At 40.9% G+C, this 16,468-nt stretch overlaps 4 protein-coding genes across 6 annotated transcripts in view; 3 read left to right on the forward strand and 1 right to left on the reverse strand.

The window, feature by feature from the left end:
• Window positions 1-732, forward strand: part of LOC134179757 (probable methyltransferase TARBP1) — a 16,430-nt gene extending 15,698 nt beyond the window's left edge. For both annotated transcript variants that reach the window (XM_062646713.1, XM_062646714.1), the window contains 3 exons: window positions 1-71; window positions 271-407; window positions 464-732. The exon at window positions 1-71 is cut by the window's left edge and continues 54 nt beyond it. In XM_062646713.1, the coding sequence (XP_062502697.1) occupies window positions 1-71; window positions 271-407; window positions 464-650 (395 nt within the window). In that variant the 3' untranslated portion in view covers window positions 651-732. The remainder of the gene's footprint in view (window positions 72-270; window positions 408-463) is intronic.
• LOC134179758 (protein FAM161A-like) lies at window positions 640-2,964 on the reverse strand. Its single transcript, XM_062646715.1, has one exon. The coding sequence runs from the start codon at window positions 2,949-2,951 to the stop codon at window positions 717-719; it is 2,235 nt and encodes a 744-aa protein (XP_062502699.1). The 5' UTR covers window positions 2,952-2,964; the 3' UTR covers window positions 640-716.
• A 33-nt stretch (window positions 2,965-2,997) lies between these two features.
• On the forward strand, window positions 2,998-3,877 carry LOC134179760 (protein cornichon homolog 4-like). Its single transcript, XM_062646716.1, has 5 exons — window positions 2,998-3,102; window positions 3,167-3,235; window positions 3,301-3,413; window positions 3,506-3,646; window positions 3,713-3,877. The coding sequence occupies exons 1-5, from the start codon at window positions 3,028-3,030 to the stop codon at window positions 3,741-3,743; spliced, it is 429 nt and encodes a 142-aa protein (XP_062502700.1). The 5' UTR covers window positions 2,998-3,027; the 3' UTR covers window positions 3,744-3,877.
• Window positions 3,878-4,877: 1,000 nt separating this feature from the next.
• On the forward strand, window positions 4,878-12,687 carry LOC134180002 (ephrin type-A receptor 4a-like). 2 transcript variants are annotated; one of them, XM_062647054.1, is made up of 13 exons: window positions 4,878-5,024; window positions 5,096-5,150; window positions 8,338-8,919; window positions 8,993-9,291; window positions 9,371-9,525; window positions 9,599-9,632; window positions 9,689-9,841; window positions 9,909-9,970; window positions 10,028-10,121; window positions 10,181-10,228; window positions 11,862-11,954; window positions 12,069-12,271; window positions 12,352-12,687. In XM_062647054.1, the coding sequence occupies exons 1-13, from the start codon at window positions 5,001-5,003 to the stop codon at window positions 12,542-12,544; spliced, it is 1,995 nt and encodes a 664-aa protein (XP_062503038.1). In that variant the 5' UTR covers window positions 4,878-5,000; the 3' UTR covers window positions 12,545-12,687. The 2 variants fall into 2 exon arrangements, with proteins under 2 accessions (XP_062503038.1, XP_062503039.1); XM_062647055.1 differs by lacking the exon at window positions 4,878-5,024 and having other exon boundaries at window positions 5,101-5,150; window positions 8,384-8,919.
• Window positions 12,688-16,468: the final 3,781 nt, after the last annotated feature.

Genomic DNA, 16,468 nt, shown 5'->3' on the forward strand with positions numbered 1-16,468 from the left:
CAAAGATTTTAGATGATCGCATGTTCCAGTCGCTGAGTGTAACAGCCGAGAAGTGGCTCGATATTTTAGAGGTATTGCCATTTGTCCTTGCTGTGTGTGTGTGTGTGTGTGTGTGTGTGTGTGTGTGTGTGTGTGTGTGTGTGTGTGTGTGTGTGTGTGTGTGTGTGTGTGTTTGCCATTCTGTCCACCTGCTTTATTTCTCTGCTCTTGCATCTGTAAATATCTGCATGTCAGAATTACAATATCGTTAACACCTTAGTTCTCTGTTAGGTACGACCAGTTGATCTCCAGGCATATTTGCAATCAATGAGACGGCGTGGATACAGTCTAATTGGCATCGAGCAAACAGCAAATAGCAAATGCCTTACAGAATACAACTTTCCACGAAGATCACTTTTACTTCTCGGGTACACACCAAATAGCAACAATTGCTGTGCTGTGACACCAACGTTTGTGTTATTAGAAACGAGCGTGAGGGGATTCCTGCCGAATACCTGGCCCTTCTTGATGAGTGTGTTGAAATCCCACAATTGGGAATAATCAGGTCACTGAATGTGCATGTCAGTGGGGCACTCTTAGTGTGGGAATACACTCAGCAGTGGAGGAAACTGGGAGGTGGTTGTGAACAAAATGAGTCAACACACCAGTAATAAGAACTACGTACTCAGCACGACATTATACTTCTAATAAATTTCTAATATTATGAATTATATATTTTAAGCTGAGTCACTGTCATCTTGGTCACTGTCTTGATGATAATCTTCAACCTGTTCTAATCGTCTTCCTCTTGCTAGAGCTACTGAAGCCTGTCGGCTGTCATCCTTGTATCCATCAAGCTCGTCAATTGTTCTGTCGTCTAGTCCAGCATTTCTCAGTGCTCTTGTGTATTTCAGTTGTGCTGCACGTCGAGCATTGATTTGAGATTCTCGTTCGAATAGAAATGGTCTCCTACTGAGACGATCCTCCATCTCTTCTAGTTCCCGTCTGTATTCTATCTTTCTCTCTTGGTCATTCTCTAAGAATTCAATCAGCTTTTGCCTTGAAGATCGTTTCAAGTGGTCTCTGTGATCATTGACCTTTGACTTCTTAGCAACTGCTTTCGCTAGTAATCTCTGTTTGGCTGCAAGATGCAACTCTTCTGCCTTCTCTCTGTTCTCTTTCAGTTGAGTTTCATTCAGACTGCTTCGTGTGCTGTTCTCTCTCAACTCAGAAGATTTGGTTGACCTCGAGATCATACTATCTGGTGAGGCAATATACGTCGTTCCGGGGTGTAGATGAACTCGTTTACGTGGTAAAGTAAAAGGCCATCGCGTTTCAGGAAGAGTGTCCTTGTCTTGTTCTATGTCATTCAACACACGTTGCTTGTGACTTGGTATCAATTCTGTACGTAAATAGAACGGCTCCACTGTTGTCGTTTGATTCTCCCGTTTAAGAGCTGCCATTTCTTGATCAAACTTTTCACGCTGCTCATCAAAATCAGGCACAGCCTGATTGACTTTTGGATGAAATCGATGGTCCTCAGTTAGAAAAGCTTGTTTTTCTCTATTTTTCAAGAGGTTATATCGAAGGTTGCCCACAGTATAGTGTCTGCCTTTTACCTTCATGCTGGATGGCAGAGAGGCTTTTGCCAACATTTCTTCAGCTCTCATTTTAATCCGTATTCTCCTGTACTCTTCTTCTTCTTTAATTTCCTCGTCAATGTGAGGATCAAATATTTCTTTAGGGACAGGCCTGGCTTTCGTTACTCTTGTATGACACACTTGACTCTCTGCAAGTTTTTGAAGAGCTGCTTGCCGACGCTGCAGCTTTCTCTTTTGTTCTCTCTTTATAAAACTAAATGGTTTTTCAGTTGATTGAAGAAGTTGCCTGCTCATTGCTTTCATGTGAGCTCTTCTCATCTCATCCCTCTCTTGCATCTCTTCATATAGAGGAACCATTGCACTCGCTGGCATTGGCCGTGCTTTGAACTTCTTTCTTAGTTCGGCTTCTTCTTCCGCTTCTTTTTGCAGCCGCTTCTCTTCCAGCTCTTCGGCCACCTTTGATTTCTTCTTTCCAGTTTTAAGGGCTTTTGTTTCCTCTCGTATTGTCATCTGAAATGGCTCTGGTATGGTGATCTGAGGAAACCATTTGGTTTCATCAGACTGACTTCTTTTATTATCATCCTCAAACCGATAATCATCTACTGAGAAATCCTGCCACATGTCCTGCACAGCCTTAACAATTGGTGATTCATCATCTATTTGGGAGCTAAATCCACTTGTCTCTTCTGGTTGATGTTTGTCTTCCTCTAAACTCTCAGTCCCAGATGACTCATCTCTATCTGTCTCTTCCGTTTGCTGATGATCTTGCGACATGTCAACGAGTTTATCTTCAGCCATCCATCGAAGTGTTCTCCAGTCAGCCTCCTCGTCGTCATCCATCCAAGGCGTATCCGTTCCATCAGATGAGCCATTCTCTACACTACAACCAACACTTTCATCACATTCTGTCTCCTTCCCACAATCTCCTGTTTGCTGCGTGTTTTCAAGTGCAGTCACAGGCTCTTGACGTTCATCTTCATCTGTTGTTTCTATTCTTTCTTCTGACTCTCTGTACGTCAAGTTTGTTTGAGTATCCGCTAGACCACGAGCTCTGTTATAAACCGCTTCTATCTGACGAAGAGTTTTTCTGTGTTCGAATTTCATCCTTTGAAGTTGCTCGTAAATCTCGTCTGTCGTCACATCGCGGCTCTGAATAGTCCCGTACACTTCATCTTCAGCTTGTGGATGGCTCAACTGGCTGAGATCGGACGGTTGGACTTGAGCTTGTGTGTCATTTGTTGGAGATTGGGAAAACTTGGCTGCTAAAGTGACGTTCCGTCTTTGCCTTCTCGATGAAGAACGGCCTGTCTTTGAATCTAGAGGAGAAGTAACAGCTAAATGAGTGAGTTTGCTGTCGAAATGTGTAGCCATGTCAACGTTGTTTACAAGCACACGCTATCCCGGATGTCTATCTAAGCTCCCGGATTGCAGGTGGTTTTAGACAACGATGGGTCCCGACTCTATGGTTTTTATATTCGAGCTGATAGCGTCAACCCTGTTGATGTTTCTCACAGTTTACTTCGTATCCATTCACCGATAACGTGGGTCTCCATTTGAGGCACAATTTCTTTAACCATCTGTTTCAGATAATTTGTCTCTCCGATTTGGAATGTGACTACTTAAATGCGTCATCGTGTTGTAGAAAGCTAAACAAGGTTACAACTATCCTAATTTGGCACTGACTATATATGTAGCTATTGAGGCTTGTGTGTGCGTGCAGTTGGTCGTACCTGAAGCTGCTGGTCACGTTTTTGCAACTCTATTCTTGATTATTGGATTTCATTACTGGATAATATTGTTAAACGTTCCTCTAATAGTATGGCATTTCTATTGGTAAGTTTCTAAATCACTTTCAGAGCTGCAGAGATTTTTGTAAATTTTGAAATTTGTATTATCGTTTTATTATTTTGTTTGCGTGTATGTAGTATTTCTCATATTCCCAAGGGCAACACGGGAAGATATGATCCGACAGAGATTCACAACAGGAATGTGTTGAGAAACTTCCAGAAAGAGGCGTTTGTCAAGCTTGCTTGGTACCTCATCCTCTTCTTTGTCTATCTATACAGGCGAGTGTTGCGAGATGTGACGAGTGTGTGCTTAGTAACTCTGTGACTCTCTGCTTTGTGTATTAGTATGATCTATTCTTTGGTGAAGGGCGAGTAACCAGTGGAATCGAGCGGCCAGTCTATTTGAACAATCTTGGTTGACAATTGTTGGCAATAATTGCTGGTGCTAGGATTGCAGCTGGCGCTGTTGTATCTATAACATTAGGAACGAATTAAGAGTTTCAAATTAAACTGCTGTATGTTGTATAAAGTCAATTCTCTGCGAGTCGAGAGATACCAGAAGTTATAGTAAGTCATGATTGACTTGTATTGATGTCAATGAGCATGGTTCTGACGTAGACTGGAGGACTTTGACTTACCCTGAAAAAGTTGTGTGGGATGAAAATTGGCAATTGCAATGAACTTTGCTATTTGTGAAGAATTAATTTGATAGCAAGTCTACTAATAATTTGGAAACTTAATTGACTTGCTGCATGCATTGTGTGATGCAATGCAGCTGCATGAAACCACACAATTTTGTTTCATGGACAAATAAGTTCTTTTTGGTCACCTGGTCACGTGAGAAGGGTATGTTTTGTATATATATAATATATATTAATACATTTATATATTTTTACATATTTAATTTTTTTAATTTATTTTAGCTCACTTGGTTATTGTTTATTGATCTGATCAAGGTATTTGGTTTCTAACCTTTGACTTGTGTGTTATCTATAAATATTTTAAAGTTTAGCAAGTGCTAATTTCTTGACATGCTGTATTGCACTTCTAAACTTTTGTGACAGGGGGGAGGGGGAGTAAAACACCAAATGCACGTGACCTAGAATTGCATGACCACATATTGATATGTATAACAAAAATTGAAAAGTGCTCTTAGTCTAGATATAATAATATAAAGCTTTTCAACGTTATTGGGCGATTCTAGACCACACTGCTGTTGTTAGATATCTAGAGTAGGTCTAATAGTTTTTTAGCTAGGCTCTGTTTAGTGTCACGTGGTCTACACATTGGAGATCGAATGTCATAGCTTTAGTGATTAGTTTACTTCATTAAACACGATATACATTGTTTGTTTTATTGCTAGGTAATTATCACTAATTGTTGCATTTTGCATTAAAATCGTACGTGGGGTTCGGCTTCTTGTGGCTGTCAAAGTGCACGTGCCGGAAGCCGGATGCGCACTTTACACATGATGCATGACGTCATGTTCTTCCTGTGGTTTTTGTCGGGCTCTGCTTTTGGGGTGTAAACCGATATTGCGCCCTGCGTTCATACAAAAGGACGGAACATGCAGTGAACTTGGGTGTATGCTGCGCATGTTTCGATTTCGCGCTCCACGAGATCAAGGAAGTCGATGGCTGCAACAGTCAGTTTTCTGGTGAGTTACAGTCATGCTCTAACGCTGTCTCGACCGATTTTGAGCGTCTAATTGTGTTGTGTTGTCTCTAGCTTGATGTAGCAATCGTGTATGTAGGAGTTCTGGTCTTCAGTTCAACAGCGAATGGTAAGGCTTGCGGGTTTTATGTGTTTTTTGTTGCAATTTCATTCGGTTTGTGTCGCAATCGTTGCGGATTACGCGTGAAGCAAAAGAAATAAATTGGAACAAAGCCTTGTGTGTGTGTGCCCTACAGGTCTTGTTGGTTCTAGTAGCAAAGTGTGGCATCACAGGATGCTTGTGTGTCCTCATACCGTTTACTTCAGTTTAGTCTTGTGTGCGTGGCATTTGTGTGTGCTTTGAGCTGGTTTGTGCACATGCAGTTTAGTGCGCTTGCGACATGCTAATTGTGTTTCTGAGAAAGTGAAATCCGATGAGGTTTTGAGTTCATTGTTGCATGGCCGGTACAGTGCTCGCGCAATCTGTAGAAAGGTCAAGTCTGTACGTACGGGCAATATGATCTGTTTATATGATGAAGGAAGACTTCAATTGCCAGTCTAGTGTAGAGAGAAGGTATCGACTGACAAGATCAGTTCTAAAGTATAGTTCTTTCCTTTCTAGCTTGTTCTACCATGTACATGCCAGTATAGTGTGAGCCTCGCGTATGGTCACTTACCTCGTTATTGTTCTTTGTGGAGTGGTGCGGCTATGGGTAGACACAGCTATAGACTTTTTGTGATTATGGAACAATTAAGAACTAAGTAATATGTAATAAGTCTGATAATATCAAGAGAACTGGTGCATGCAATCACAGTGGAAATTATATGACACATGTAACTGCACATTAAATTGTCATTGTTGAGAAGTGCATAATTAATTCTATTATCTTTGTGTGTTAGAGTTCGGATTACATTGCTTGCTAGGAAATGACTCTAGTCTATAAGTATAGGTTATAGACCGCTGGCGAGTGTAAATACACCCCGCTCTGTCCATGTGGGCACAGGGGGGTGTATTCGTTTATACACTTGCCAGAAGGTCTATAGCCAGCATGTAGCACCCAGCTGAGGGGTTGATATCTTTGTACAAACAATTTACGTCTTGATAAACCAGTAGCCACAAGCAGTTATACCCCCTCCCCCCTGATTTATTGACCCGTCAATATGTAGCGGAAGTGGAATATGTCACTTATTGTAAGCGAATACTGGACACGGATTAGCGCAGACGAAGCTAGGGTGCTACAAGCATAATTAATGATGATTTGGAGGACCAGGGTTTGAAAATTTTGTGAATGTGGGTTATTGTGTTTGATGACTTGCAAATCTTATCAACAAACAGTTTGCTAAAGTATTAATTTGACTGAGATGAGACAGCTATGGGGTTTTACATAATTTATTTGCATTTAGTTTGTTTGAAATTTATGAGCTTTAAAGCACTTTGCACAAGGCAAGTGGCAAGTGAAAAACCTCAAGCCTGATTCACAATGTATGATAGCTGATGCGTATCCGAATGCATCAGAAGATGCTGCCTGGGTGGGGCAGCTGGGTGGGGCGGTTGGGTGGGGCGGTTGGGTGGGGCAGCTGTAGTGACTTACACAACTCCCACAAAATGGAACAAAGTTCTGTTCTAGTGTTTAACCAGATACATTCATTTGTTCGTGATGTAATTGCATTAACCAGTGGCAGTCAAAGCTGTAGTTACTTGTTACACTGGACAATTTGTTAAATTATATAACAAAGAGCACTAAAAGTCCCTTGCTATGTATCTATTGTGGGCACTCAACCGCAAGAAGGGACCTGACAGGAGGTTTTTTGTCTATTGTGAAAGGCTTTACTTCAACATTAAAGTGTGGCTTGAGCATGTGTTTACAAATCGTTGCACTAGAGGAATGTTTGGTTATGCAAAGGAGTGTTTTAATCGAAGCAGAATTGGGTCATGCATGTGTAGACATGCAAGTCACTAGATCAATGATGATGATGGTATTGGTAGCCTACACTTCCTTAATTACTATATGGAACAAGTGTTTGTTGTTGTCATAGAGTCATGTTTACTACTAGGAATTATGGACTTTGGGCTGAGTTTAGTGTCTGGTGAAGGATGATGCAGACAGATCGAACAATGGATCTGGAAATCTGACTGAGTGTTGTGTATAGTGGCATACTGTGTGTGAATACTTGCACAGTAGTCTTTTCCAGTGACTTGGTACTGGAGGTTTATGATATTTGAACACTTTGCAACAAGTTTGTTGTCATTGCTGTACCACCAGTTTATTAAGTGGACCCCATCATCCTTGTCCGTCTGCAGTGTCAATGATGTGTGGGTTTGCCTTCTAGACAGATCAAATTACAAAGTTTTAAATTTTGCTCTGATGGTAAGTGTACTACAGTTGTGTACTGTGTGTGCTAAAAACAACACGTCAATGGAGGTTTACCATTTACTAAAAATATTTTAGGCAAGAGAGCAACAACTGGCAGGGAGTCCCTAAACGTTGGTGTATTGAGCTGGCATCTTTTGACTTTTGTGCATTTTCCATTGTTGTGTTTGTTGGAGCGTAATCGAGTGTCGTCGGTTTTTTGTCATTTTCACAAGTGTACAAACAGTATCCTAGGAGAGGGCCAGGCATTGCACTTGTCATTGCACTTGTCATATATGTGTGCATGCACACTGTTAGATTTTATTTCTTTTCCAAGCCACAAGAAATGCAGTATTGTTTGTAAAGGTGCTGACTGTTAATTGCTCTGATCTTTTCTACTCAAACCTGCCATCTTGAGTTATCTGGCTCCCAGCCTACTTAGTAACATGTGATGTTTGTGTTTACGTACGTTTGTGTCAATTGCATGATATTCAGGTGGAAGGCGACGTTCGTTTGGGTCAGAAACAGGATTTGGTGTGAATAGTAAGTATGACTCAAATTACAGGGTAAAGAGAGGGAGGTCGGCAAATGTGGCTTACTTGAATATGAAAGCCTCCTAGTTAAACTCCTGCTGTGTTTTGTCTGCTTTATGATCAGTAGTTTGTGTGTCTTCATCAGCTAATTTTATCTTTTTTATTTACGCACGAATGTGTATTGTCAGGAATGCAGTGTGGCATTTTGATAATTTTTATTGGATTGACATATTCTTCAAAGGCAAGCAACACTTTAGCTTACGTTTCGGGAGGGGAATGGAGGTAGAAACCAGTGTATGGTTTGTATGCATGTGAAAATGTCGGAAAAATGAGTGATCCCAAAGTATAAAACAGCATGCTCTTATTGTGGTTGGATTTCTTTTGGTCTGTGTATCCAATTAGCAACGAGTAGATAACACTGTCTGGTTTCTAGACTGGTTTTGCGAGTCACCAAATAGTGAATCTAGACTGTGTTTCAGCTGCGATAGAAAGAATTGGGCAAAGGCAAATCGGACATGTGGGAATGAGGGTGGTCGTCTTGAGTCTCTGTTCAGCAATGGAACGGGTACATGTGGACATGTGATATCTATAAAAGAGATTCGTGATAATAGAAATAAAACATGGAGTGATAGTTGTAAAAAAAACAACTCAACAACTTTTCAGTTGTGGAATTCATTCCACGAGCAGAATAAGTCTTGCACATTTATCAAAATTGACTTACAAGGACAAGGAAACTGTCTAGAGAGAAAAAATGAAGATTGTGCAAAATCCTGTTACTTTGCATGCAGGCTACCATTACGTGAGAGCACATCTTCATCACCACTGTCAACTACGAGTTTACCTACTACTAGAAATTCATCTACTACTAGAAGTTCATCTACTACTAGATCAAACGCATTGGTTATTGGCGGCAGTGTGGCAGCAGGATGTATCATTATTGCTGTTGTGGCAGTTGTAATTATATGTGTTTGGTTGAAATGGAGACGGAAGCAGGTCACTTTTCATCACAAGAAAGGTTTGCAATGGCTTCATGAAGTGTATACCACTAATGATGAATACAACAGAGTGGTTGGTGGTTGTTTTGTTAGAGGTTAAGAAGGATTCTTGCAATGGTCAGGGTGTTCACTTAACCAACATCAGCTACGATGGTTCAGTCTCTCAGACGTTGTCCAGCGATGTGACTGATGCTGACCACCGTTATGATGGAGTAAAGTTTTGTGGTGATAAGACAGCAACTGTGAAGACGGATGTTACAGAAGACTCGAGTTTTGCATACGCCTATGCAACTACATCAGTAAACAGTCGATCTGGTGTACAAGGCAATGACGTTAAAGTTGACTGCTCATCTTGTGTTGTTATTATGCCTGCTGTGCCTCAATATTCAGACGTATGTATTGTGTGTTTATGTGCATGTACACATACACACACACACCAGAATGTTTTGCAAATTTTCTTTTTCTATTTAGGCTGATAGGGTTTACGACTCTGTCATTCCATGTGATGACAGCATCTATTGGCAGCCTGCCAAATCAGTCGAAAAACTGTATGCTCAGTTTGCCGGCAAGAGGTTCCGCATGATTCAACGATGTGACATCGTCATTCAAGAGACACTCGGATCAGGGTATTACGCAACAAACAAACCAGTTGCAAAATCACTAATCAAAACGTGCGGCACTTTTGTTCCTTTTAATTAGGGAGTTTGGTACGGTTGCCAAGGGAACGTGGATGGTAATGAGCCCAATAGTTGCTGTGTCTAGCTGCTTTGGATGATTAATTGTTTACAGGGATCTGAAGGTGGTGTGGCCGTTGCAGTGAAAATGTTGAATTCTTCGTCTAACGAGGACAGAGTCCGGTTTCTACAGGAGGGAGCCATCATGGGGCAGTTCAAACACAAAAACATTGTGGCTCTACGAGGTCTCGTCTTGGACGGAGAACCGGTACGGTTGACACTGTGTAATCATGTGTGTTAGACTGTTAGCCGATCGTAACTCTGTGTGTGTGTAGTTAATGGCGGTAATCGAGTTTATGGAGAATGGAGACTTGAAGCAATACCTACAGTCTGTTAGGTATGTTATTGTCACATGATACGTTTGCTCTATGATGTAGATATTAATGTGTGACAGTGATGTATCGGATTTGTCGAAGGATCTATTGAGAATGGCACGCGAAATAGCGAGTGGCATGGAATATCTGTCACAGATGGCGTTCATTCATCGGGTATGTGTCGTGTTATCGTTTATTCTTGTTTGTGGATCGTTTCATTGGTTGACTTACAGGATCTGGCTGTGAGGAACGTCATGCTCGACAGTAACTTTACGTGCAAGGTTGGTTTATCATTGTGTGTTATTCTAAGTTAGTGATTTAGCTTGTAGATGCTTGAGCATGTTTGTTTGCTTCTGTCTGTTTGTTTGCTTGTCTGTTTGTTTGCTTCTGTCTGTTTGTTTGCTCGTCTGTGCATTTGCTTTTGTCTGTTTGTTTGCTTTTGTCTGTTTGTTTGCTTGTCTGGTTGTTTGCTTGTCTGGTTGTTTGCTTGTCTGGTTGTTTGCTTTTGTCTGTTTGTTTGCTTTTGTCTGTTTGTTTGCTTTTGTCTGTTTGTTTGCTTGTCTGGTTGTTTGCTTGTCTGGTTGTTTGCTTGTCTGGTTGTTTGCTTTTGTCTGTTTGTTTGCTTGTCTGTTTGATTTGCTTGTCTGTTTGTTTGCTTTTGTCTGTTTGTTTGCTTTTGTCTGTTTGTTTGCTTGTCTGGTTGTTTTCTTGTCTGTTTGTTTGCTTGTCTGGTTGTTTGCTTGTCTGTGTTTGCTTTTGTCTGTTTGTTTGCTTTTGTCTGTTTGTTTTCTTGTCTGTTTGTTTTCTTTATCTGTATCTTTGCGTTTGTCTGGCTGATTGCTTGTCTGCCTGTTTGCTTGTCTGTCTGTTTGCTTGTCGGTCTGTTTTCTTGTCTGTCTGTTTTCTTGTGTGTCTGTTTTCTTGTGTGTCTGTTTGCTTGCCTGTCTGTTTGCTTGCCTGTCTGTTTGCTTTTGTCTGTCTGTTTGCTTTTGTCTGTCTGTTTGCTTTTGTCTGTCTGTTTGCTTGTCTGTTTGTTTACTTGTCTGTTTGTTTGCTTGTCTGTTTGTTTGCTTGTCTGTTTGTTTGCTTGTCTGTTTGTTTGCTTTTGTCTGTTTTCTTGTCTGTTTTTGCTTTAGTCTGTTTGTTTGCTTGTCTGTCTGTTTGTTTGCTTGTCTGTTTGTTTGCTTGTCGCTTGTCTGTCTGATTGCTTGTCTGTCTGATTGCTTGTCTGTCTTTTCTTGTGTGTCTGTTTTCTTGTCTGTCTGTTTTCTTGTGTGTCTGTTTGCTTGTGTGTCTGTTTTCTTGTGTGTCTGTTTGCTTGTCTGTCTGTTTTCTTGTGTGTCTGTTTTCTTGTGTCTGTTTGCTTGTCTGTCTGTTTGCTTGTCTGTGTGTTTGCTTGTGTGTCTGTTTTCTTGTGTGTCTGTTTTCTTGTGTGTCTGTTTTCTTGTGTGTCTGTTTTCTTGTGTGTCTGTTTACTTGTGTGTCTGTTTTCTTGTGTGTCTGTTTGCTTGTCTGTCTGTTTGCTTGTGTGTCTGTTTTCTTGTGTGTCTGTTTTCTTGTGTGTCTGTTTTCTTGTGTGTCTGTTTGCTTGTGTGTCTGTTTTCTTGTGTGTCTGTTTGCTTGTGTGTCTGTTTTCTTGTGTGTCTGTTTGCTTGTCTGTCTGTATGCTTGTCTGTCTGTTTTCTTGTGTGTCTGTTTTCTTGTGTGTCTGTTTTCTTGTGTGTCTGTTTGCTTGTGTGTCTGTTTGCTTGTTTGTTTGTTTGCTTGTGTGCATGTTTACTTGTTTGCTTGTTTACTTGTTTGTCTGTTTGCTTGTGTGTTAATTCACTCTTTGAGCAACAAAATGGTCAAAGTCATTTCAAATACCGTGAGTTGTTGATGTTTGATTTGATTAATTAAATTTGTGTGTTTTAGATTGGTGATTTCGGTCTGTCACGTGATCTCTCCGATAGTGAGTACTACATAACGAATGGTGGTAAGATACCTATTCGGTGGACGGCTCCTGAGGTAAGACGCATTACTTCGTATTTGACTACCGAACCATTGTGCGTAATACATTGTGTGTGTGTGTGTGTGTGTGTGTGTGTGTGTGTGTGTGTGTGTGTGTGTGTGCGTGTGTAGGCGGTCATGTATCGCAAGTATTCAGCAGCCAGCGATGTGTGGAGTTACGGCATCGTTCTGCACGAAATCTGGACAATCGGCCGACGACCATACGATCCATCATGGAACAATGATTACGTCATGAAAATGGTAGAAGCTGGTTATCGTCTTCCACCTCCACCCGGTTGCTCTCGTGCCATCTACGATCTAATGATCAGATGCTGGTAATAACAACTCATCCATGAATGTATTTTGTATTTTTACTAAAACATTTTGGGTTTTTTCGTACTTATGGTACACTAAGGCATCCGGATCATCATCTGAGACCAAAGTTTGATCAAATCGCGTGTGAGCTTGGTGTACATGATCGCGAACTGCTGACGAATGGTCCTGGTGTGGAATCAATACGAGGGAGACTGGGAGAAGACGTGGACACTACAGGTGATCTATACGATGACTTGCAACGTGCTTATTTAGGAATGAGCACCACCCGGTAAATGTGTAAAGAGACAGGGAGATAGCTTTAGTTTCTGAATTTATGTGTGCAGCTGCCGTAACTTACTAGAATGGTTTTGTAGACGTTTCATGGTTTCATGCACAGCGCTTGTGCTTTTGATTTAGTCTATTGCTGCTGAGTTTGGTCTGGAATGACCTTTTTTTAGTGAAAACTCTGTTTCAGAGAAGCATTGATTTTCCAGTTTAAGAACGATTTGTTAATATATGGTATATTGTGGGAAATGAGGTTGTACCATGTGTTTAACTGAGCAGGTCCATAGCCAGCAGTTTGGAAGTGGTCCGGTTGAATATTTACAAGGGCACACAGACGTCCATGCACAGGCAGATACATAGAATAATTATTTTCTCGTGTTGCATACATACTCAGCTTCAAAATATTGGTATATCTAGAGATAAACATTGGACATTCTATCTCATGAAGAATGAAATTAGCGAATGTGGTCCTTCTTGCTTCATGTTTTGGTGAATCATCATTTTTGTAGCACCCGAGCTTTGTCTGTGCCAATCAGTGTCAAGTATTCCCTTACAATAAATGACATATCCCACTTCCGCTACATATTGACCGGTCAATAAATTGGGCGTATAACTGCCTGGGGCTACTGGTTTATCAAGATGTGAATTGTTTAATTAGGCTACTGAAACATATCTGTCAGCCAGAACAAACAATAGGTGGGTCTACCGATCCGTACGGAAATCATAATGAGTTCTTTCATGGATGTAGCAAGTGCAGACCTGAGCAAACTAAACTGAGAGTCGTCCTTCTGGAAAAAATTAACCATGGTTAGGCGTCCAGCTATAGAAAGATACTCGTGTGCACAGAACGCTGTAAACTAGCTACATGGTAGAAGGCAGAGCTGCCAACTCTCCCGCATTTGGGACCCTTCTCCTGCCTACCCGCATTTGGCATCAAATCTCCCGCATTCTGACCATTGGTGGGTGTGACCAAAATGATGGGCGTGCCTGTTCTGTGTAACTGTACACCTTAGAGTTTAGTACATGCATGTGTACATACATACTTGATATCCCAATATCAATTTCTATGTGCCAGCCCCTCTCTTCATCCGGCTCTTTCATAACATACTTGGTCAAAATACCAACATAGAAGGAAGAGTCGGTCAGAAGTGGAAAAGGGAGAGGGGCGGGTTACCTGATTACCATATGTATTGCTGGAAAGCGATCCAAGAAGGTCACAAGAAAATAGAATCCAGAACATTCCAACTAGCCGCGAGAATGTGCATGTACTTTGTTCTTAGATTTTTATAACAGGCAGTAGTATGTACAGTACAAGTTCTGTGTTTAATTAACTATTATGTTTAGTAATTGGTGTTGATGTTGTGTGTCGCTATTTAAGCACATTAATCAATCAGTTATACATTTTTTGCACTATAATTAAATTAATTAATGGCTTCTACTCCAACCGGGAATGCAAATACTTAAATTTTGATGATTAGATATTATTTATATATTAACACTTATTACAATATAATTTTTTTATATATTAATGCTATTGTAGGCGTGTCCCAAAAATTTAAACTCCCGCATTCTCCCGCATTTTTTCCTGCAAACTCACGCATTTTGACACTGCTAGGTTGGCAGGTCTGAGAAGGTGGATACGGCTTTCTATCTTGCCTCCGAACAAGACATGCACAAGCCTTCAAGCCAATAGTTCATTTCTCTGTTGTTGGTAACATGTAGATCATGCATGTACCGCCCGAGCGCTCCCTCTTCAGTTGGCTGCTTGTTTCTCCATTTCTTCCATGCGTTGAACACTCTAACCGCGCACATGCAGTAGCTTTTGTGGGGTTAGGGGGAACACACAAATCAAGAAATTTATGAAAACTACTGGATGAAATTGGAAACGAGATTCAGAAGACTGCTGATCAGAAACAACATCAACGTCTAGCAGTTTAGTAGCTTCCAAGAAATCAATAACTGGCAATTCTGCTGTTTCAATGCCCAAGTCGATTTCAGAACATTTTGCTACACAACTGATTTGAACTTCCGCGCCTAGGTGATATCAACACCTCGGCTGGAGGATATCAACACTTCATCTGGGTGCTACAAGTCGGTTATAGACCCTCTGGCAAGTGTATAAACGAATACAACCCGCTGCACCCAGCTCGTTAGCACTCGGCTTCGTCCTAGTGCCAACTCATGGGCGGAGCGGGGTGTATTTCGTTTATACACTCGCCAGCGGTCTATAACCTGTACATAATTCTTTTGAAGTCTTTCGCAGCAATAGACTTCAAATAATGTCTGTCGGTCATATCTTGGTGGCAGTCCAAATCGTAAGATGTTCAGCTTTGCCTGACTAGCCTCCTCCTGAAATCCAACTTTTTATAGGAAACTTTTTAGGTTACTATATTATTGCTATAATATTATAAGACAAAGTCACGCAGAATGCTAGCAGTCTTATGAATGCGTTTGCAGTGTGTTTGCTGAACTTGCATGTAGTGCATTAGTGGGCCAAGCATGAAACCATTGGGTTGTGTGTGCAGAGTACATGCAGCACAGGGTTCATACTTCCCGAAGGGTTCTCCTAGCTAGGAACAAAAAGTTCGAAGCACCATCTGGTTCAACCTTTTATCCACTTGAACCGGCATGAACAGGTTTGTGAGTGGCGTTTTGATCTGCGGGCCTGCAGGCACTTGATATGAGGCTGTGTCTACAAAGTGATTAAATAAAAATTTATTTAATCACCTAAAACCTATTCCGGAACTTATCGGGGATGGTCTATTGGTGAAAGTACAAATATTGAAAAGTGGTCTAGTTGAAACCAGACCAACTGGACCAGGTGCTACGTCCCTGCTGAGTAAGCAACTGCATGCATGCTTGACTTTCTTGGCAGCTTATTAATTAATTACTTATAGATGGCAATATCAGTTGCAGGGTATCTTGTTTGTGATGTGTAATAATGGGAGATAAAGTATGGTGACCATGTAGTGAAATGTTTAGAGAGACTTATTGCTATACAGAGAATTCTGTGACACTTAGGCTAACAACCTTACTAATGAACACCCGAGGGGGGTGCTGATGCCTCGGTGTGCAATCAACTGGGAATGACTTAATTGGATTCAAAGTTCAGTAGGACAAACACAAGGGGAGATTGCAGTATACTTGTGAACTCGCATGCGCACCAAGATTATTCTGATATCACCCGTAACTCAAGAACAAAGCTCTATCTTGCAAATCATAATTCTAAGAAAACTTCACTCCTTACCCATAGAAGCCCCATTTCATCATTAAAATCTACTGTGCAAGTAGATACAGTGGTAACAGACAGACACAGACAGACAGACACGCAGACAGACAGACAACCAGACAGACAGACACACAGACATGCAGACAGACATGCAGACAAACAGACACACAGACATGCAGACAGACAGACCGACCGACACACAGACAGACAGACAGATAATTTATTCTCATACAGATTCTACTTGTACATATGCTAGAATTTTTTAAATACAAACCAGTCCTTGCAACAACAAAGTCATTAACTAATGGACTTGACCTTGAATACAGATAGACAGACAGACAGACAGACACACCACCCACAGAAGATTTTGAAATTCAGTGTAGACACTCTAATTAACTCAAGCTGACAACATATTTTACGTCCTATAATTTTGTTTTAGTAGTGTACTAGTGCACACAACTTTAATTGATATTAATCCATCCGGAGCTTGTACATAAATATGACTGATTGATATTCGTAGACTGTCGAGTATAGATTCTAGACTATTATATGGAAAAAGTATCTAGATCTGTTGAGTAAACGTTAGTGTTTCCATATCAATCTGTGGTATAGTGCTTGCAATAATTAATTAATTAATTAAATCCACAAGACATGATTACTACTGAGGTAGAAAAAGATGGAATACCAACCCAGTCATGATCAC

The sequence above is a fragment of the Corticium candelabrum genome, chromosome 5, assembly GCF_963422355.1.
Source record: "Corticium candelabrum chromosome 5, ooCorCand1.1, whole genome shotgun sequence".
NCBI lineage: Eukaryota > Metazoa > Porifera > Homoscleromorpha > Homosclerophorida > Plakinidae > Corticium > Corticium candelabrum.